General features: G+C 34.5%; 1 protein-coding gene across 1 annotated transcript in view; it reads right to left on the reverse strand.

The window, feature by feature from the left end:
* Positions 1–23,436, reverse strand: part of LOC136028258 (carboxypeptidase B-like) — a 64,966-nt gene that overhangs the window by 11,036 nt on the left and 30,494 nt on the right. The window contains exons 3-5 of the mRNA XM_065705995.1: positions 17,937–18,039; positions 8,505–8,705; positions 648–755 (exon numbers count right to left, since the gene is read on the reverse strand). Coding sequence (XP_065562067.1) covers positions 648–755; positions 8,505–8,705; positions 17,937–18,039 — 412 coding nt within the window. The remainder of the gene's footprint in view (positions 1–647; positions 756–8,504; positions 8,706–17,936; positions 18,040–23,436) is intronic.

Consider the following 23,436-nt stretch of genomic DNA (forward strand, 5'->3'; position numbering starts at 1 on the left):
CCGAGTTTGGTTGCACACTTTGGGAAATTGCCACTTCACTAGGCGTAAAATCTAGGCAGCCAAGAGAGGTGATTTTGAACGACAAATTTTACATCTGAGAGTGAATTGAGGCTTAAAGTTCAGATCAAGGCTGCAGCAATAGCTATCATCTAGTAATGCACGAACCACGGCCCAAAGTATCCAAAAATTTGGAGCCGCGTTAAAAAAAACTTTTTGGTGAGAAAAAATTGCCATTTGTAGGTGAATCATGAATGGTAACTATTTTTTTGATTAGTGGTTTTTCAATTTTTCGAAATGTTTGTTTAGACACCCATCGAAAATGGTGTCGAATCCAAACAAAAAGTGTACCAGTATTGCCGAAAAAGTGTTCAGAACAGTATTGCCGAAAACCCATATAGGAAACTTAAAGCCTTATGACATCTATTTTTTTCTAAAGAGAAGAGGCCTTGTTTAAACTATTTGGAAGAATTTCGCAATTGGAAGAGAAAAAGAGATATGCGACATCTTTTACAAATTAAATATTAAATTAAACAAATTAAACAAAATAATACCAATTATATGAGCTGCAAATGTAGAATTTTCACATAAAATCATGTGAAGTTACATAAAAGTATTAAAAATTGTTCGGTAGAAATAAACGGACTTACACTCCATGTGTATGCATAACCATCAGGATTTGCCACAACTACAAAGAGCCAGTCATAGGAATCGACTAAAGTGGTGATTTCGGCGTCAACACCATACCCAGTAGAAAGCTACAAATAAAAAGAATAATCATAAAAAGAAATACTGACGTCTTGAGTCAATGAGGGTTGGTGCTCCTACACAAGGCCATGCCATGAGCATAAGGTTCACCTTGGACGTGAGGTATTAAATAATAATCAAACTCGTGCAAAATTTTCAAAATTCAGCCAAAATTTCCCAAAAAAAATCAAATGAAACTAGTGAAAGTGAATGTTCAGGCAAGATAAAAAAAAATATAATAAAACCTAAACTCAAAGAAAAAACGCCCATTTAAAACAGTCAATTTTTTTTTTTATTCTGGTATTTGAATATTACTTTGTTTTCTTATGTTTGCACTTTGGAAACCAATCATTAGTTATTACATTTGTACTAAATACAAAATTTAATGAAAAGTAAGTTTTGCTGAAGAAAGTCTAGGCATGAAAACAGGAAAGCAAACCCTTAATTATTTCCATTATAATATCGTGGTATACTTTCAGTACCCTTTCGAGCTTAGTCAAATTGGGTGGCTTATCGCATCATATATACTGTATATATAAATTCACAGGTAAAGCCAAACACAAAATGTGTCAAAACCAAGCTTATTGTATGGAATTGTGATTTTAAAAGAGTTTTGGTCGACCACCTCAGGGACGACTTGATAGTACTCACTCTCCCATTATTAGGCTTGTATATTGTAAGTGAAGGAAGATTTATTTTGTCAAGGGAAGTTAGACATAGTGCTAAAACGATTAAAATATGATAAAACCTCAGGTGCTAATGTAGTGGTAAATAGTCAATGAAATATGGTGGTTCGAAAGTCAGAAATGAATTACTGAAGATTGTGAAATGGATTTTTGAAAAAGAAGAAGTACCTACTGATTTTAGGATAAGCTTAGTTAAACCTTTTTTCAAGAAAAGCAATAAAAGAGTGCTGTAATCATAGCCTGCTCTAAAGGCGTCGAATTTTATTTAAAGAGACTGTAAGAATTTTTTTTTTTTAGATTTATGGTTGTTTACCAGGGATTAAATCTCTTCTTGGTATAGCCTTGGAAATGTTTTTGTTTGTACGAATTGATTCTAGCTAAATAACAAATACGAATTGTAAACAAGGGTTGTATAGAATGACGAGAAGGATTTTGGAAAAGGGGAGTTGGTGCTGGGAGTTTGGCGAGTGTGGGTAGCTTTGCTTCGATGTGAGTAGAATAATTAGTTCCTTCTCAACCTCATAATGTTAATTTACTAGTTTCCACAGCGTGACATGAGTCTCGCTGATATAATTTAAATACCTTGGAACATTTTGTTCGCTCACATGTCAGTTAGTAGTTAGTTTATTTTAATATCTTAAAATTCTTATTTCAGTACGAAGACTATGCAAGATTGTACTTATATTACAAGTTATAAAACTCTTTTGATTTTCTTGATGATCGTTTTAAAACGAGACTATTAAAAACCAAAAACGAAACTTCTTTCAAAAATAAAACCTTTGCTCTTTTAACTTTTGTGTTGTGTTAACTTCATCTCAAGTATTAGGTACGGGTTATTTCTAGCACTTCTTATATATTTATTTATCTTCTTTTATATATTTATTAACCGGCAGAGCTTGATGTCTCCACACTACTCTAACTATTGTTAATTCTCCAGACTCTGTTTAAACCGGTTTTACAAGACAAAGAAATGTTTCTTAATTTTAGAAAATTTCATCTAAATAGCGCTAACTTACTATCCTTATTCGACATCCGTATTCGATCTTACAAACCATATTTAACGCCCAAATTCCAGCTTACTATTCATATCCGCCATCTATATTTGAACTTACTTTCCTTAAAGTATAGCAATAATACGTCCAGGGCTTACACCCTTATTTGGGCTCGAAATATTACCTATATTTGGGTCTTTGACCTACTTAGATGACCATACTACAAGAGATAATTCGTTAGTATAATCCAACCGGCATCTTATTTTCAAATACCAGTCTGAACATTATTACCAAACGAATGTAAACCGTTTCATTTGATTTCAAATTGGACTAATAGAATTTATGATATAGTATTGAGCTTAAAGTGCCAGTAACTATAAAATAGGTATAGTTTAACCGATTGTATCATCTTGTTCATGGGAATGAGTGCTTATATCAACACTTCTTTTAGAGGGGACCTATGGCCATCCATTTCCAATATCCGGGGGGCCCAATACCCCACCCAAACTTTCTACCCCCCCCTCCCCCGAAAAAAAGAAGAAGAGATGAATAAAGAGATAGACTAAGTGCAACAAAATGTCATTACAAATGTTGTTTCTCCTTAAACAAAAGATCACGAGTAACATATGTATACCATTTTCATTTTGTAGTTCAAAAATATAAAAAGTGAATTTCTTTGCTATTGGCTTAAAATAATCATCTTGTGATCCTATATTTGAATGTGCACTTTCAAAATGCTCAGTACTCTGTTTTCCCCAAAGCTCGATGAAGACACGCTTCTTTGAATCCAACATGTGGTTAAAAATGTTTCATATTATGTTTTGCCCAAAGCTCGATGAAGATACGCTTCTATAAATCAAATGAGTGGCTCAAAAGGGTTTTTCACTCTGTTTCGCACAAAGCCCGATTAAAAGATACGCTGCTTTGAATCAAAAGTATGGCTTTTCACACATTTGTTTTGCATAAAGCTCGATAAAAAGACGGTTCTTTGAATCATATGTGTGCTATGCGAGCTTTGTGCAGATCAAATATATGTACTCTGTTTTGTCAAAGCTAGATAAAGACACACTTCTTTGAATCAAAAGTGTGGTTTAAAATGTTTTGTACTCTGTTTGCACAAAGTTCGATGAGGAAAATTTTCTTTGAGTCAAATGTGTGGTGAATTTTTTTGTGCACTCTGTTTTGTAGAAACTTCGATGAAGATACGCTTCTTTGAATCAAATGTATTTGTTCAAAAATGTTTTGTATTGTATTTTGACCAAAGCTCGATGAGGATACGTTTCTATGAATCAAATTTGTGGTTCAAAATATTTTATGCTCTATCTTATACAAAGCTCGAGGGAAATTGGGTCCTTTGAATCAAATATGCGGTTGGCAATGTTTAGTAATCTGTTTTGCACCAAGTTCGATGAAGATACAGTTCTTTGAATCAAACGTATTGTTTAAAATGTTTTGTACTCTGTTTTGCACAAGATTCGATGTAAATGCGCATCTTTGAATCAAATGTGTGGTTCAAAATGTGTTGTACTCTTTTTTGCCCAAAGCTCGATGAATATACGGTTTTTGGGATCAAATGTGAGGTTCAAAAGGTTTTGTACTCTGTTTTGATCAAAGCTCGATGAAGATAATTTTTTAAGAATTAAATGTGTGGTTCAAAGTGTTTGTACTCTGTTTTATACAAAGCTTGATGAAGATACGTTTTTTTAATCAAATGTGTGGTTGAAACTATTTTTTAAGCTGTTTTGCAAAAAGCTTGTTGAAGGTACGTTTCTCTGAATCTAAGGTATGGTTCAGAGTATTTTTTTTTTTACTGTGTTTTGTCTAATACTCGATGAAGATACATTTCTTTGAATCAAATATGTGGGTCAAAATGTTTTTTTACTCTGTTTTGCCTGCTTCGTCTGTTTCTTTGAGTGGGTGTTTGCTTCTCTCTGTGTCTGTTTTTGTGTGTCTGAATTTGTGTGCTACTATGTGTTGTTGTCTCTCTCACTCTCTGTGCCATGTGTGTCTGAGTGGGTATTTGCTTGTTTCTCTGTCTGTCTTTGTGTTTGGTTGCGTGTCTAGCTCTGTGTATTTGTAGGAGTTTTTGTCTCTCTCCCTCTCTCTCTCCCTGTCTGTCTTTCCCTCTCCCTCTCTCTCTCTCTCCCTGTCTGTCTCTCCCTCCCCCCTCTCTCTATGTCTCTCTCTCCCTTTCTGTCTCTCCCTTTCCCTCTCTCTCTCTCTCTTTCTCTCTCTATCTCGCTTTCCATATATGTATGTGTCTGCGTGTCAGAGTGGGTGTTTGCTTTGATGTGTGTTTGTCTTTGTGTTTTTGTGCGTCTGACTGTATATGTTTTGTGTGCTTTTATGTCACTCTCTCTGTGCCTGTTTGTCTTAGTAGATGTTTTCTTGTCCCCGTGTCTGTCTTTGTATGTTTGTGTGTCTGACTCTGTGTGTTGGTAGGTATTTTTCTCTCTCTCTATCTCTCTCTCTCTTTCTCTCTCTCTATCTCTCTCTCTGTGTTTGTTTGTCTGAGTGGTTGTTCGACAGTCTCTATCTCTCTCTGTGCCGGTGGGTCTGAGCGGGTCTTTGTTTGTCTTTCTCACTATGCCTGTGTGTCTGAGCGGATATTTGCTTGTCCTCGTGCCTATCTTTGTGTGTTTGTGTGTCTGAATAAGTGTAGGTGGTTTTGTCTCTGTCTCTCTGTGAACGTGTGTCTGAGCAGCTGTTTACTTGTCTCTTTATCACATTTGATTCAAAGAAGTGTATCTTCATCGAACTTTGGGCAAAACAGAGTACAAAATATTTTGAACCATACATTTGATTCAAAGAAACGTATCTTCATCGATCTCCGTATAAAACAGAGCAGAAAAATATTGAAGCACACATTTGATTTATAGAAACTTACCTTCATCGAGCTTTAGCCAAAACAGAGTACAAAATATTTTGAGCCAATAAGCGTATCTTAATCGAGCGTTGTGGAAAACATTTCTTTGTGGGGGGGGAGTTTTGGCTGCGGTATTGGACCCCTTGGAGCATGGACAATGATGACCATAAGTCCCCTCTAAATGAAGTGTTGATATAAGCACTCATTCTCATGAATATGATGATACAAGTGGTTATACTATGCCTATGTTATAGATCAAAGTTCAATACTATATCATAAGTACTATTAGTCCAATTTGAAATCAAATGAAACGGTTGAGTTTCTTTTGTTAATCATGTCCTGAAACGTATTTGAAAATTAGATGCCGGCTGGATTATGTTAATAAATTGTCTCTTGTAGTATGGTCACCTAAGTAGGTAAATGACTCAAATATGGGCATTCTTTAGAGCCCAAATAAGGATGTAAGCACCAGATGTATTATTGATATACTACTTTTGACGCCTATATTGGAACTTAATATTCATATAAGATGCCCATATTCGAATTTCGAACTTAATATGCATATTCGACGCTCATATTCGAACTCAGTATCTATATTTGATACCCTTATATAATGAAAATGATTGTGCAGTCTGTTTGAAAGTTTTATTTTCATTTTTGAAAATATTAGATATATAGCACTTTCACTTAAGAAGTTGTTTGTAGCTTTGTAAAGAAAAATTGTTAACCTTCGATCAAACGGAGGAAAAAGAAAGAGCAAATTATCTTAAACCGCTTTGCTAGAAAATGTACAATAAGCTCAGCCAATGAATTTCACGCACTAATTTTGGCACACACAAATCCTGATAAGCGCTCTTTTTTTTAGTATTCCTCCCCACAGTTTACTCCCCTCCTCCCAAAAAACAAAAATTCTGGGTACAGCAGTGACCGTTGCACATTAATGTCACATTTTCATATTGGAACGCAACAATCTTAAGTTGTACACATTTAAAATAATTTTTTCCTGATGTGTTATCTATTGCCAAGATTATTGGAAACTACTTGTTGATCACAATTAACTGAATAATGATCTGGTATAGTGTACAAAAATCTAATCTTAAAATACAAAAACAATAACAGTAGGAAGTATATAAATCTAAGAAGTAGTATCTTTGAATCTATGAAATAAATATGAATCTAGTAGTACAGTGAAATAGTAATAGTATCTAAATAGCATGAAGAAACAGTGGCATATCTAGAGGCCAGGAAACTCCAACCCCCCAAGATATTCTTGGCACTTTCATTCCTTATTTCTTCTTCTTCTTTTAACTCTTTTTGTAGAACAAATTAGCCAATTTGGTCAATTATTGGCCCCTTTGTCACATGCCCCCTACATTTTGTTCATCAGCACCCTTCTCAAATGCAGTCTCCCCCAAGATTTTGCACTAGATACACCCCTGTGAAGAAATTTGAAGCAACACTGCAACTTGATCGCAAAGTTTTGAAACTGAGGGAAATCCATCCATAACAGTTCCTTCAGTGACGAAATCTACAAGTTGTATTTTTATGTTTCACATTTTTTTTTATCTTGCGCTTAAAATCTAAGAAAAGGAGAAAAGGTTCAGTTTGTTTGAATGTCTATCTGCACAGGAGATGAAGTACTAAAGGAAAAATCCAAGAAAACTTTTAGGTTTATTAATCACCATTAATCCCTTAAACTAAATAAACCATCATTAGAGAAATTATTTAAGTTCTAAAGAAAACGATCTACTAAATTAAGAGTAGTTCATTCTAGCCCCAATAAATGCTCTAGAATTTAGTCCAAAGATGTCAAAAGACCTTCGTTTTAGTTCTGATACTTTCCTGCATAAGGCACAACAAATATGTATACAAATATGTTCAAATACGTTAATTTAACAAATACGTTAAATATTTGCAAATAAAACGTACCGATTTTTTTCTATAATAAGAAATTATAAGTATGTCTTAAACACCCATCTACAACTCTTATTTTCAAAAATATTTTTATTTTGATTTTCAACCAGGAGTCGTAAATTTTGCTTGTTTCTGGAGTTTGCGACTGATTTTTAGCCCTTTCTCCCCGTCTGAATGTATTACACTTTATGGATTTACATATTTCGAGGACGATATCGCCCTTCCAAATTTTGCACACATCCCCAAATCAGGCACAATGAACTTTTATACAAAGAAATAAAGAAAAAACCGTACAAAAAGCTATATTTCTGCCCTTTAGTGACAAATTTCAAAACCGGACACTCTCATTAACCATTAAATGTTAATTTCGTTTATTAGATGTTAAAGATCGTGGTATTAACTTTCAGAAAACATAACTTATCATAATGAAGACTGAAATGAGAGGAGAAATTCAAGTTCAAAAGGTTATTGTTGGAGCTTTCAAAGTTAAAAAGAGGTCATTTTTTGGAGCAACTTTTTGGCAAATTAAGACTCAATACTGCTTGGTGTATAATTCAGATCATATTTTGCTCACAAGCTAAAACCTGGTGACATGGCAATTCATGCAAAAAAAACAACGCCGTTCACGCAGTCTGTCGTTAAATCTGATAGTTAAATCTGATAGCAGGCTGGCGTTAAATTTGATAGTTAAATCTGATAGTTAATCTGATAGTTAAAGCCTTTGACAAGGCTGAGTTCCACGGCTACAATATTGATATGCATTTTTATTGCTCAGTAAAATAAATATATCTCGAATAAACATAGCATATTAGATAGAATACATAACTTACATTACAAAACCTATTTCTTTTAAGCTAAAGAGATCAGATCTCTCCGGCTCAACAGCCTTCAAGCCCATCTCTATTCCAAAGTCTGCGAGTTTTTACACTTTTTTCTATAATATGTTATATTTTTCATATAATTTACATGTCTTTTGTTGCTTTTTTTCGAATTCCCCTCCCCTCTCCAAAAATTGTTGTACTCCCTTCTAGAATATTTTCTGGCTCAGCATCCTTCTATAAATAATACTTTGTGAATCAGTCCTTTTAAACATGGGTTCTCATGGCTACCACTTCTAACACAGAAACCCTTGTCCCTTGGCAATATCTCAAACTACTGGCTTTGACGATCGATAATAAATCTTCACCAGCTTAAAATAAAAAAATAAAACTTTCTAATGGAGGTTTTCTAATTTTCAAGAAATGAAATGTATAATTTACATACGAGCTGGAATAAAGTTGTCTAAGCAGAGAGAAAAGTTACCCATTCAATGAACAGTAGACAGGATGCAGGCGAAACCCATTCTCTTGCATGAATTCCACAGTCAAAGAGAATAGCTTCTTTGTCAGCTCCTCCACTAGAAACGGTAACCAAGGGAATGGCCCTTCCTTCGTATGTTTCTCCGGCAACACTGTAAGAAACAACGCTGCTTGGTCCGGACAAACTTGATACATGAGCAACTATCTGAAAAAATAAGTCAATCGTGATTCAGGTCTTCCTGAGATGAAAACTATAGTTTGAATATTGATTTATCCAATTGGCAAAATAAATATTGATAAAATAATAAAAAAAGGTATTGGATATCGTAGCATAATAGAAAACAAGAAGACATTCTTTTGTCGTTGTAATACTATTTCGGAATAGCTCTCAAGCGTTCCAGAATCGAACAATAAATCTCAGAAACTCTTCAAACAAGGAAACGTAACCAGTCGAGATTATTATCATTGATTAGGTATTTAGGAGGATCAATCTTAAGGCATGTTTTTCTTCTTTTTAAGAAGGTCTCATTCCATTTTGTTCCTCACTTTCTAGGTATGATTAAGGTAAAGAATAAACAAAGGTGAAAAGTACGGCATTAGACTTTACAGTCCCTAGTGGTGACGCTTATCTCCGTTTCATTGCCCTTCAGGTAGGAAATACAATGGGGGGCTGGAGGACAGGTATCCTATGCATCTACACACACTTCCTGTTTACCTTCTCTAGGTTTCTCCAGGTACCCATTTAAAGCTGGGTCGAGTCTGGCTGGGCTTACAAAGTCACACCATTGACCTTGTTCCAAACAGAATAACCAGCGACATCATGACTTGAATCCCTGTCCTCATGGGCAAAGTATTTGAGGTCTAACGAGGGTTTTACTAAGAAATGGTGTTAAGACTAGCGAATGATTCCTTCTCTATTTTACCAAGCTGAGTAAAGATAAGAACTTACTACAGTAGCAAGTTTTTGTTATTCTTAACTTAGTCAGACAGGAAAAGAATGTTCCTCAATAAACAAGATATTTGCCTATTCCTCTTTAGCTAATAGCTAATCATGATTAGCTAATTAGCTAATCATTTCATTCCCCAATAGAAATTTAGCTAGTATAGTCCGGCCATTTAGATGTTCGAATTTTTACATAATTAAGTCTTAAATTCTTTGTTCATGCTAGTTGGCATGGAAGGAAAAGCGGTATATTATCAATAGACCAGCATTGTTTAATGTCAAATACCAATTAATATTTTTGTGAAATAGCTATATCAAACATAATCGCTAGCTATTTTATGTTACACAGCACAAATATTCAGTTGAACTGTCTCAACCCTACAAAGAGGCAAACCGCAGAAATAGGCTATTAAGAATAAATGATTCACCTGTGTAAATTATCTCATAAAGAAAACATATCAACTCCATAATTTTACTCTTTCTAATCTAGATGGCGAATTCGTCATTGATAAATTTCAATGAGAATACCAAAAAAAGGCAGTTTTCAAGGAAAATCCCCCCTCCAAACAAAAATAGGTATATAAAAACCTGAAGTGACATACCCACCTACCCCTAACCTCCCTACCGAATTGATGCTACTGATGATGACACTGAAAATACTAGATTAAGAAATGAACGAATTCATAAATGGCAAAAACTAAAAGGCATAGAAATGACTAAATATAATCTTGTTACTTTCTATTTTACTTTCCTTGACTTACAACTACTTAGAATATCTAAATATCAAAACTAATTTTGAATCAGAAGCCAAATTTACATTTCGGTTCACATTCCCGTGACCTTGTTACAAGATATGAAATACCAATAACCTTAGTTTCTCTCCCCTATTATTAAGTCAGTTCCGTGCTAGTTCCTTGGGGAAAATCTTTGGAGATAGAAATAAAACTAATTATAAGAGCGTTTCTTAGTCAGAGAAAAACGGATTAGTACCTAGATATACGAGAAATTCATCTGAGATATACAGGAAACTGGCTGACTAATTAATATAATGCAAAAGATGACCTGCACAATTTGAAGAATAAAAATAAAAACGCAGCTTTTTGTCACATGCCTCCGCTTACACGGTTTTTAAGCCAAATTGAGTTATGTTCGACAGTTCGGGCCTTCCATTTCGACATATATAGCCTGACATTACATCCCTCTGCTAATTTGGTTCAATGATTTGAGCTTTTGTCTGTTGACTTAGACACATCGTATGGTGACAATATCTAGTAGCACTCATACAGATATAGTCGATTTTTTGCAGTCGATAGAGTTATCCGTCAAATTTGTGTCTCGATTTTAATGGAAGATCCATTCACATTGCAATTACTAATACTAATTAGCTGTTTGTTATGTGAGCATCTTTAGGCATCGAAATAATGAGGGTGTCGAGGCATTATGTGGCCCTGTTTTACGCCTTTAATTCTCAATAAGGCAATACTATATGAACCTCATGTTTCCATCTGGGCTAATTTAATTTCCATTTTGGTAGTTCTTTGCTATTAGTTTTAGTCATTTATTTTGCTTGTTCATTGTCCCTTTTGCGTTATTTTATATAGTTGTTTGAGTGGAATAGAAATTACTGAATCACTTTCACAAAATATCATCACCAGAATAAAACATTCGAGCCGTTCAGTGTGTTGCTGCACCTTAGTCTGAACTCTGGGTCTCATATTACCAACCTTTGATCAATCCCAAACCACAACAACAGGACATAATTTTTGTTACTGTATGTTTCTTCTTCTACTTATTTAAATTAATATAGAAACGCTTTCCCATGGTCTCATTACCAGAATGAACTTCCGAGCCCTTCAGCGTGTTGCTGGAGGTTAGTCTAAACTATAGGTCCCATGTTACCTAGCTAGGATCAATCCCACAGCGCAACTACAGGACGTTACTCATATTATTACGTGCTTCTTCTTCTACTTATTTGGATTAATATGGAAACCTTTTCCATAATCTCATCACCAGAATAAAACTTCAGTGCCCTTCAGTGTGTTGCTGCAGCTTAGTCTGAACTCTGGGTCCTATATCACCAAGCTAGAATCAATCCCACAGGACAACTACAGAACATTATTGTTATTATATATGTTTCTTCTTCTGCTTATTTGGATTAATATGGAAAAATTTCCCATAATCTCAAAATCAAAATAAAATTCCATCTGCCCTTCAGCGTGCTGCTGCAGATTAGTCTGGACTCAGGGTCCCGTACTAACAAGCTAGGATCAATTCCACAGCGCAATACTGGACATTACAATTATTATTATCCTTTTTCTTCTACTTATTTGGATTAATATAGAAACGCTTTCCCATGATCTTGTCACCGGAATCAAATTCAAGGCCTACAGCTATATTCTACAGCTATATTCTACAGCTATATTCGACCTCTTAGTCCCGTATTACCAGACTGAGGTCAAACCCTCTGCTCCACTACATAACTTGTAAATTTTTCTTTTTTCGTTTGCAGTTAATTATCTATTTCGATGATGTTCAAGCATTGTCAAATCAGAAGATTCTACGAAAATGTTAGGCTTAGCTGAGTAAAAATCAATTGAACTTCAGTTTTGGCTCGATCCAGTTCTGTGCGCTTACTAAAATTTTATTTCGACTGGGTTGGGTTTCAACTGACTTCGGACATTAAATCACTTTCGATATTGGGGAAATATCATTGTGTTAGGGACTTAAAATTTTGAATTATAATAATTTTGTTTCGAACTCTTTGATTCAAACTACACACTTTTTGCTCAGATAATTAATGATCCTTCACGGAACTTGATCACTTTTAAAAACCTTCTTTCTCCACTTAAATTCAACTATTTTCATAGATATGGTTTACTAGTTTTGACTATCCAAATCATCTGGCAGAATACACTAAAATCAGGCACCAAGATCATTTGATGTATCCTATAACACATTTTGTCCAAGAAATCTGGCTTCATATTTAAAACACATTCAATTTAAAGTAGCCTCATTTTAAATTGACTGTGCTTCTAAGAAATGTTCATACGGATACACTATACGTAATTCTGAAAAATTAATTTGACAAGTCATTTCCAGTTAAAAGGTGATGAAAAGAGTTTGCACGCTAAATCCTTTTTCTTATTCTTGTTTATTTAGAGGAAAAAAAATATCACTACAATTTTATAACGATTCTGGTTTGTCCTTGTTTGGTAATCAAACAGTTCGTGGTAATGAACTGTAGTATGGAGCGACCCGGCTCAATAGTAACCAAAACTCTAAAAAAGAAATTTTGATACCGATAGTTACATAAAAATAATCGCATTTTAATTCTGACATAAAATGTATAAGTTTCATCAAGTTTAGTTTTACCCATCAAAAGTTTCGAGCCTGAGAAAATTTGCCTTATTTTTGAAAATAGGGGGAAACACCCCTTACAAGTGATAGAATCTTAGCGAAACCGCACCATCACACTATCAGGATTAGCGTATCAGGGAACCCTAGAGTAGAAGTTTCAAGCTCTTATCTACAAAAATGTGGAATTTTGTATTTTTTACAACAAGACAGATCAGGGATGCGTGTTTTTTTGTTTGTTTTCTCCAGGGGTGACCGTTTCGACCCGGGGGTCCTAGAATGTCGCAAGAAGGCTCATTCTGACGGAAATTAAAAGTTCCAGTGTCTTTTTTCAGTGATCAAAAAAATTGGAGGGCACCTAGCCCCCCTCCCAAGCTCATTTTTTCCCAAAGTCACTGGATAAAAATTCTGAGATGGACATTTTATTAAACATACTCAAAAAACCTAATAACTATGTCTTTGGGGACGACTTACTCCCCCACAGTCCCCGAGAGAGGGGCTGCAAGTTGTGAACTTTGACCAGTGTTTACATATAGTAATAGTTATTGGGAAGTGTACAGACGTTTTCGGGGGGATTTTTCGGATTGGGGAAGGGGGGGGGGGTTAAGTGGAGAGGGTTATTCAGGGAAACTTTCCACGGAGAAATTTATCATGGGGGAAAAGAATTTCTATGGAGGGGGCGCAGTATCTTGTAGCATTTTCAAAAACAAAATGAATAAATAAATATGAAAAAGTTTTTTTCAACTGAAAGTAAGGAGCAGCATTAAAACTTAAAACGAACAGAAATTATTACGTATATGAGGGGTTCACGTCCTCCTAATACCTCGATCTTTACGCTGAAGTATTTTTAGTAATTTCAAATATTTATTCTACGGCCTTTGTGATTCAGGGGTCGTTCTTAAGGAGTTGGGACAAAATTTAAGCTTTAGTGTAAAGAGCAAGGTATTGGCGAGGGGGCAAACCCCACATATACGTAGTAAAAAACGCAAATATAGAAGTTTATTGCGTAAGTTAATTTGTAAGTTATGTATATTTTTACTAATAAAAACGTTCATAAATAATCAAAAGTTCCAGCTACCTTTTTAAGTAACCAAAAATTGGAGGGTAACTAGGCCTCTTCCCCTGCTCCTTTTTTTCTCAAAATTGTCCAATCAAAACTATGAGAAAGACATTTAGACAAAAAAAAATTAATATGCATATGTCGTTTTAATTATTCACGTGCGGAGAGCCAAAATCAAAACATGCATTAATTCAAAAACGTTCAGAAATTAAATAAAAAAACAAGTTTTTTTTTACTTAAAGTAAGGAGTGACATTAAAATTTAAAACGAATAGAAATTACTCCGTATATGAAAGGGGCTGTTTTCTCCTCAACACCTCACTCTTTGCGCTAATGTTTTTACTGTTTTGAAAAGTAGGGTTGAGAGTAAGAGTCAAACTTTAGTGTAAAGAGCGGGGCGTTGAGGAGGGAACAGCCCCTTTCATATACGGAGTAATTTCTGTTCGTTTTAAGTTTTAGTGTCGCAAATTACTTTCAGTTAAAAAAAATTATTTTTTATTTAATCATACGAGAGATAAGCGGTACTAGCAGATTTATCTCCGAATTTCTTCTTTGTATTCAGCAACTGAAAATTATTTTGAATACATTCACGCTTAAGGGCTGGACAATTATTATCGTATGTCGTAATTGTTATCGTAATTGGTCAATTACGCCCAGATTTATAAGACAATGTTGTCATAGATTTTTCGGTAGGCATTTTGTTTTCTTTTTGGTGCCAATTTGCCGCGTCAGTGCTGATCTTTTCATCATTTTCACAATTCAAATTTTAAAGCATTTTTCTTCATTTATAATTGAGCCGATTAGGGTCTGGTTTTCTTTTTCTTCTTTCTTCACAGGATAAATAGGGAGGTTTTGTTACATTGAACGAGCTAATCAATGCCCAGGACGTCAGTTTTAAATTTTTATTCGCCAAACCAAGTACTTTTTCGTTAGGTCTTTTCGACATTAAAGTAGAAAAATCTGGCCTGATTTCGGCTACCTGAGTTCAGCCTATAGACTGAACTATTGAAAAGAAGTGACATTTTTTATTAGCCTACTATCAGTCTGTAAAGCTATTTTAAGCCAAGTGTAAGCAATTATGATGTTGAAGACAAGGGGACTAACTAGGATTTATTTTACACAGTGGCACTGAACTGGAACAAGGCCCATTCTTCCGGATCAGTTTGCTTAATCACACATATGACAATGCAATACAGTAGTATTTGGCAGCATTTGTGAATTTATAACTATGATGCTGGAAAAATTTCTAGTAATCAAAACGTCATCCATAAAAATAACAATTGTGTCCGACAAAAGATGCTATTAAAAACCAAATTAAGGCAATTTAAATGCAGGACCAGAGCTACCAAACTTCCAATCGGTTTGTTTTGGAACTGAATACTTATCAATTTGCATATATCAACAAACCAGTAAAATAGTATTTATGTCAGTGGCTAAATGGTAGTAAGGTAAGTCCGTTTATCATCAGAAACTTTGATATAGTGTTAAGGATTTAGTAGGTTTAGGATAGTGATAGCTGGTAAAGTGATGATAGGTGTTCAGCCAATATGTTGGGCACCAGCTTGCACTTTGTATGATGAAGGCACAAATTTCAAAAATGTTAAGATATTAAATAGAAAAAACGAATTTTTTTTTAACCGACATTAAAACTTGGAACGAACAGAAATTACTCCGGATATAAAAAGGGCTGTTCCCTCCTCAACGCCCCGCTCTTTACGCTAAAGTTTGACTCTTTCTCTCACCTCTACTTTATAAAATAGTAAAATCTTTAGCGTAAAGAGCGGGGCGCTGAGGAGGGAACAGCCCCTTTCATACACGGGGAAATTTTTGTTCGTTTTAAGTTTTAATGTCGCCCCTTACTTTCATTTAAAAAAAACTTGATTTTTTTATTTAATTTCTAAAAAGATTTAAGCTATTAAGATAAAACCTTAAGGTAATTTTTGGAGGGATGCCGAATACAATCAAACCACACTAAACAAATTATAAGAAATGTTTGAGGGTATTCAGTGGAAACTTTCAAGGTAATTTGATGAACTATTGAACAGTGATCAGAGGGCAATTAGGCCCTGGGATGCCATGCTCCCTCCCCCTAAGGCCCTAGGGCAAGAACTGTAAACTATGCATTTTAATCACTGTTTACGAGCAGGATTTATTACGAGGAAAAGGGGGAATGTTTGATTATGTATGTGTCTGAAAATAATAAAGATATTAAGGAAAGCTTCATTTTATGCTCAGGGGTTTGCTAAACCTAATGAATAATTTAAACTTATATCCATTCTGTTTATCAGAAAGGCAAACCTTTAACATCTTAAAACGGCTAATGGTATTAAGTTGAAACTTTCAGAGGATATTAAGGAGGATGTTGAAAAATGATTGGAAGCAACCAGCCCCACTCCAATGCCCCTTTTAGCTTCCCTTTCCCAATAGCATCAGGTCCATATTTGAAATAGCCATCTTATTCAAAGCAGTCTAAAGGTCAAATAATTATTCCATCGGGCTTGACATACACCCCCCTCCACCACAGCCATTGAGGCAAGGGCTATAAGCTATACAAGTTGTCCATTGTTTATACATAAGGTTGTTTATTGGTAAAATGGAGTATATTTGATATGGAGTCTCCGAAAAGGATTAGGGTATTAAGGTGGAACTTTTAAAAAATATTTAGGAGGACGTCAAACTCGATCAAAAGACAATATGTACATCCCAGTTGCCCAAAAAAAGTATCCGCAATGCCCCAGGAACCGTTAATGACATTTAGTTAAGATTTTTAGGTGATGTTGGAAGAAATCAAAAGATACCAATGGTACCATTGAAAGAAAATATAACCAAATCTGTAATTCTTAAGTCAACGACGTAAAAACTAGAGAATTATTCATTGCATTAGAAAATAATAGACTTTGGCAGCCAAAAATGAAAAAAAAATAATAATAAGATTTCTGAAAAGGAATTTTTCAAAGAAAAGTAAAGAGCCATATTAGACATAAGTCGAGAAGAAATAAATTCCTATAATACTTCAAATTAAGAACGACCATAAATTACTATTCAAGAAGAAATAAAAACCAAACAGAACATGAATTGAAATAAGTTTAACATAAGAATTACAAACACTGATGATGATAAATGATAATGAATATAAGTGATGAATGATGAATATGATAATGAATGATAATTGAACATTTAAATAAAACTTAAATGAGCAAAATTACTACAAAAGAGGATTTTAACTGCTGTCTCTTTGCCTCACCCCTAAACGTAGTAGTTCTAAGGTCTACTACGCTATTTACACTTTACTGAGAACAAAGTATAGCATAAACATTAATTTTAAATTTATAGAATTGAATTTTAAATTGCTGAGTTTCCAGGGAATATTAAATTTTATTATAAGCATTTTTTTCATTTTTAGCATTGAAAAAAATAATACAGTGAAATAAAATCTTGAATTGCTTAGTTTCCAGGGATTAATATCATTACACATTAAATATTCAGTTTATTTTCGTTAGTTCTTACCGGTCATCTTGATTATTTTAGTAATTTATTTTCACTTGTCGTCTATATTATGAAAAACTAAATCACACTACTCGAAACGTTTATAGTTTTCAATAAAACACAAATGACATAGGCTTTAAAACCTTGACGGTTAGGGGAGGGGAAGTGAAAAGTAGCCAAACTCCTCTTTTGTAGCAATTTTTTTTTCATTAAAGTTTTTCTGGTCGATTTGGGTTTGGATTATTATAGGACTTTATTTCTGCTGATCTTTAATTTAATATAGATCTTTACTTTTCTTTGAAAACCACTTTTTTTGGAACATTTTTTAAAATTAATTTCCAAATATGAAAATAACTTGAATAGGCAGTGTTGGTTATCTCCTATTTTTCTAGGGATAATCTTATTGAACCAGCAGTTCTAAAGCCCCGAGAGTGGATTGATTTGAACGGAAATATTATCATATAGTATTCCTTTTAAGCATCAAGCTTATTTAATCAAGGATAGGCCTATGTCTTGATCAACTTTTCTAAGAAGGGTAAAAGAAGACGTTCGTGAAAAGAAGAGATGCATGAAAATATTTTAAATTCAACTCACCTCTTCATAAGTGTGATAGTTCTCATAGTCAAAAGCTTTTATTCCTGCTCGTTTCCTTGCCTCCTTTCGGTCGTTGATTTTCAGCAGCTGGTCATCAATCAGTCTATATGAGAAAAAAGGGAAGGCGATAAGTCACACACTTTGAGTGGAGGAATATGTACTTTCTGACCCACCCCTCTCCAGGAGATGTGTCAATCAACGAAAGTTCAGATGGGAGCAAAAGATACTTTCTAAAATCTAGGGGGTAGCAATTTAGTAGTTTCTTCGTTCCTTTTCCACGAAATTACAAAATGAAAAATCTAAGGCGGGGGAGGATTTTGGCAGCAATACTTCCTTTGACGCACCTACACCTACTTCCTTTAATTTGCCATTTGATGCTCACATTCAGGAACATATTCCGGGTTGGTAGGACTAGTTTCTGGACAGTGAACTGGTTGATATTTTTTTAACGGCCCTAGTGAACATGCGGGGAGAGGTTTTAGTTTTAGAATAGTTGAGAATAGTTTAAAATGGTTTTGAAAGCTGTGACCAAAATCTTCTTTTAACAGAGCTATGATTTTGAAAATGCAATTCATTGTTAAATTTCGATCGTAATATACATAGTTATACTTGACCTTGTTATATAACAGAATATACATACCTAACCTGGCTAAATACAAAGTAAATTAATTACATAGGATTCGTTGGAAACTTCAGGGTTGAGCAAAAAACAAATTTTTTATCTTGGAATTTAAGTGAACAGTGTTGCTAAGAAATGTTTTGTGGACAAACAAATTTAGAATGGTTGTAGGTCCCACATCACTAGAGAATATCTTAAGATTGGTTTGTAATGACAATTTACTAGCATCATAACTGAGCTTATACTATTTGGAAATAATTTGGCTACAAATCCAGTCCCAATAGAGGTTTAGCTATCAGCAGAGGTTATATAAGAGGTTGAGAGGTTCAGCCAAAACTAAAGTTTAACTGATTTGAAACTAGTTCAGGCTGAAGAATCTTGATATTCCCAAGAAAGTCTCAATTAAGTAACTTCTTCAAAATCAGCGTTTCGCTCATCAAAATTTAGGATTAGTTTTTAATTTATTAGACTAAACTGCCATTCTGGTGTAAAATAAAAAAGAAATGAAAACATTTAAAAAATTGGCAAATTTTTAATTAGACAGTGAAATTTCTCTCTCTACTGAATCAAACGCTTGCTCATAATATTTAAAAATGAGGATTAAAGGGGTTTGACGACTCAATCGCGTCTCCGTTATTAATTTAAGCGTGCAAGTTTGGTCGACGCATCCTCTCCCTTTCATAAAACCCCACTGCTCATCTCTTAAAAGTTTATCAACCACATTTCTAATTTTAAGAAATATCATCATGTTAAACAATTTGCTTCCTACAGAAACCAAGCTAATGCCTGTATAGCTGCTACACTAACTCTTATCACTTTCTTATAGAGAGAAATATGAAAACATGAATGAAAACAATTCAAAACCAGCTTTTGCACTCATCTTATCATCCTTCTTACAAAGAGGTTTAATTAGATTTTCCTAAAGTCGCTATACACTTCCCCTTTTTCTAAAACCATATTCATAATCTTCAATAAATTATCTCTAATTTTATAGCCACCATATTCCACAAAAACTCAGTTACTGGAGTATTAGTGCACTCTTTCTAAAAAAAAAAATATCTTTACATCCAAAGCAGCAACAACTGTTTCATTGTTTTCTATTTTGTAGAAAACAAAATTTTGTAGAAAACAATATTTTGTATTTTGTTCTATTTTGTTTCTGTTTCATTGTTTATTTTGTAGCTTTTCCTTATAACTAATTATGGTCCGTTTCTATTCTTAACTAGGAAAAGTCTATATTGATTACTCCCTATGAATTTATTAACATACCAGTGAAATATTTTACTATTATTCAGTTTGGTTGCATCTTTCAGATCCCTATCAATTACTGTGAGCTCTCCAACCCTACAATAAATGGGAGTTCACCAGATTCCAAATTTTGGGAAATGAATCCATCTGAATCTCGATATTTTAGAGATTTTTCTTTTGCATAGTTTATCACATCTTTAACAGAACCCACCTTTTCTTTTTCTTTCTGCAAATTTACCAGTTTCTGTTTTTACTGATTCTTTCAGTGCACCAAATAGTCTTAATACCCTGATCAGGTTAGGCTGGATATAAACAGAAAAAAAAAATCAAGCTTCCGCACCAGAATCGTTTCCTTAGTTTTGACTTAACCTCCTCAGACCAGAAGTAAAACAAGGTTTGTAATCAATAACAAACTGAAAACACAGGCTCAAGAGAACTATTGGATTATGCTGATCTTTCTCAGAGCCATCCCACCCCCTCCCCTCCTTCTGTGTTTAATGTCCAACCATTAGAAATTCTGTCCCCGCCAATTAATGGTCGTTCCCTTGGCTGTGTTTATATGCACCGAGAGTTGACGCACCAACTTTTTCCAGACAATATAGTCCCAATCAAGGTCTCCCTTTTTCAAGCACTTACCCTGGAACTTTCAAAACAGTTTGGGAAACGTTTGGTCAATTTTATGAAATCATTAGTAAATCAATATATCAACGTTTTTAGTTCAGTTTTTCATTTCAGTATCGTGCGACCTACTTTACATGCCCAGTATGTTGCAGGCAGGCAGGAGAAAAAACAAATTTAGGCCTCTTTTGGGAGTTAAGTATCATTACAAAAATTTCCTCAATATTCTTGTCTTCATAAAGCTCTCACTTTGTTGGTCTAGTTCATTATAAGTTTAAAGCCATCTAAAGAAGTGCCAAGTCTCAGATGTCAAATATCAATATAGCTATTCTTGGAAATTTTTGCTTCATTTAGGTGTATCTGGCCATTTCTGCACAAAAGATGAAACAAGCTTTGGGCTAATTTTTCAGCATTATAATCAAATTTATCCAAAATTAGTTTCTAATTGGTTTTTTGCATAAATGTCCATCCCCCCCGTTAGAACTTTCTGAGAATTTCTTTTTCATGCTCCAAGACGTTCCCAAGGTTTTGGAGACATGCTATTGTTGAGAAATCCAAATAAACGGCGTGTTTTGGTTTAAGTTTTGATTTTGTCTTTTGATTTGATTGTCTCGCTGCTAACTATATAAAAATTAAGAATACAATTAGAGTTTTTTCTGGGCACAGGCTGAGATGCATCGGACACAAAATATCTTTTATCTCGTTCTCTTGACATGCAAGTCGAAGTCCCTTGCCGGGTAAGTCACCATCACCTTAACAAGCCATTCCCAAGATGTTGCTGGTCTACTATGTTGATGCGATTGATGCACATTATGTCTTTTGATTTCCCATTTCGTCCTCGAGTCCAAACTCTGTCAAAAACTCTCTGGGAGTTTTAAAGTACGCTGAAGCCATTTAGAGAACGATCGGTAAGATTTTCCAGCTGAGCAGACAATGAAGACCAAACATCCCACATTTTGTACTAAAACCTATCTGTAGTAAAACTTAGTTTATATTAATTAGTTCTCATAGGATCTACCACTCAGAACTTCTTTTACAAGCCCGTTCTCTTGTCTACCAAACTTATCAGAGAACCCTACTGTAAAGGTTTCAAGCTCCTATCTGCAGAAATATGGAACTTTTTTTTGCCAGAAGAAAGATCACGGATGTGTGTTTATTTGTTTCCGTTTTTTCCCCAGGGGTGGTCGTCTCGACCCAGTGGTCCTAGGATGTCGGGAGAGGGCTCATTTTAACGAAAACCAAAAGTCTTAGTGCCCTTTATAAGTTACCAAAAAAGCTGGAGGGCACCTAGGCAACCTCCCACGCTCATTTTTTCCAAACGTCAACGCATCAAAATTTTGAGATAGCCATTTTATTCAGCATAGTCGAAAATTCTAATAACTATGTCTTTGAGGACGAACTAATCTCCCACAGTCCCCAGGGGAAGGGCTGTAAGTTATGAACTTTGCCCATTGTTTACATATAGTATTGGATATAGGGAAGTATACTGACGTTTTCAGGGGATATTTTTTCTGGTGGTAGGGGGGTCGAGGGAGGGGTTTACGTGAGAGGCTCTTTCCATGGAGGAATTTATCATGGGGGAAGAGAATTTCCATGAAGGGGGCGCTGGACTTTCCAGCGTTAATTAAAGAGAAAATAATGAGAAATTAAATAAAAAAAAAATTGTGTCAGCTGAAAGTGAGCAGCAACATTAAAACTTAAAATGAACATAAATTATAACGTATATGAGGGGGTTCGTCCCCTCCTCAATACCTCGTTCTTTACGCTAGAGCTTTTTTTAGTAATTTCAAAAAAATTATTAACTAAAATTAAACGACCTCTGTGATTCAGGGGTCATTCTTAAAGAATTCACACAAAATTCGAACTTTAGTGTAAAGAGTGATGTATTGACGAAGGGGCGAACCCCCTCATATACCAAATAAAAATATAAGTATATAGAAGTTCGTTACGTATATTAATTTGTACGTCATGTATATTTATTACTAATACAAACGTTCGTAAATTAAATTAAAAGTTCTAGTGACCTTTTTAAGTAACAAAAAATAGAGGCCAACAAGGCCCTCTCCTCCACCCCTTTTTCAAAATCGTCCGATCAAAAGTATGAGAAAGCCATTTAGCCAAAAAATAAAATTGATATGCAAATTTCGTTTTAATTATTCATGTACGGTGAGCCAAAATCAAAACCCGAATTAATTCAAAAATGTTCAGGAATTAAATAAAAAAACAAGTTTTTTTTAACTGAAAGTAAGGAGCGACATTAAAACTTAAAACGAACAGAGATTATTCTGTATACGAAAGGGATTGTCCCCTCCTCAACGCCCCACTCTTTACGCTAAAGTTTGACTCTTTCTCACAACTCTACTTTTTTCACAGGATCACAGGGTCAAAATCTCTGCTTTATCTATTCTCAATTTAAGTTCTATTTCTTATTCTACCCATCACTAACATTCTATCTTCTTTTCTTAACCTTAAAACTTTTATATCCCCCTGGAAGTCCCATATGGCCCATTTTAGCATATGTTTTTCATTTAACTTTCAATTGCTTTTTTTCATTTTTGTATTGAACATTCGGAGAGTAATCTTCATTGTCCCCTTGGGAGATACCTCCAATCCAATTGTGCTTTTCCCCAGTGAAAAAAAAACGTCATGAAGTTTTTTTTTACAAATCTTTAGGGAAGTGAAACGATGTTTTTTATAACTGCTTTTTATAACTGCTTTTAATAACTGCTTTTTATAACTGCTTTTTATAAACTGCTTTGCAAAAGCAGTTTGTTTTTTGAATATTCTTAATCCCTATTTAGGCGAACAAAAATAACTATAATTTTCCTCAAAATATACTGGCCCTGCGTTTCTGCAAGTACACATGCTTTGGGGGGTTTTCAGGTAATCACAGGGAGCTGTGTGGCTTCGCATTTGTTTTGTCACGTTAAAGCAGAGTGATAGAAGTAAAGAAAGGAGTTTGGGTGATCTACTTTATGAGAGAGAAAAAAAGAAAAGAGAAAGAAAAGGAGAAAA

This window comes from Artemia franciscana, chromosome 6, assembly GCF_032884065.1.
Source record: "Artemia franciscana chromosome 6, ASM3288406v1, whole genome shotgun sequence".
Lineage (NCBI taxonomy): Eukaryota > Metazoa > Arthropoda > Branchiopoda > Anostraca > Artemiidae > Artemia > Artemia franciscana.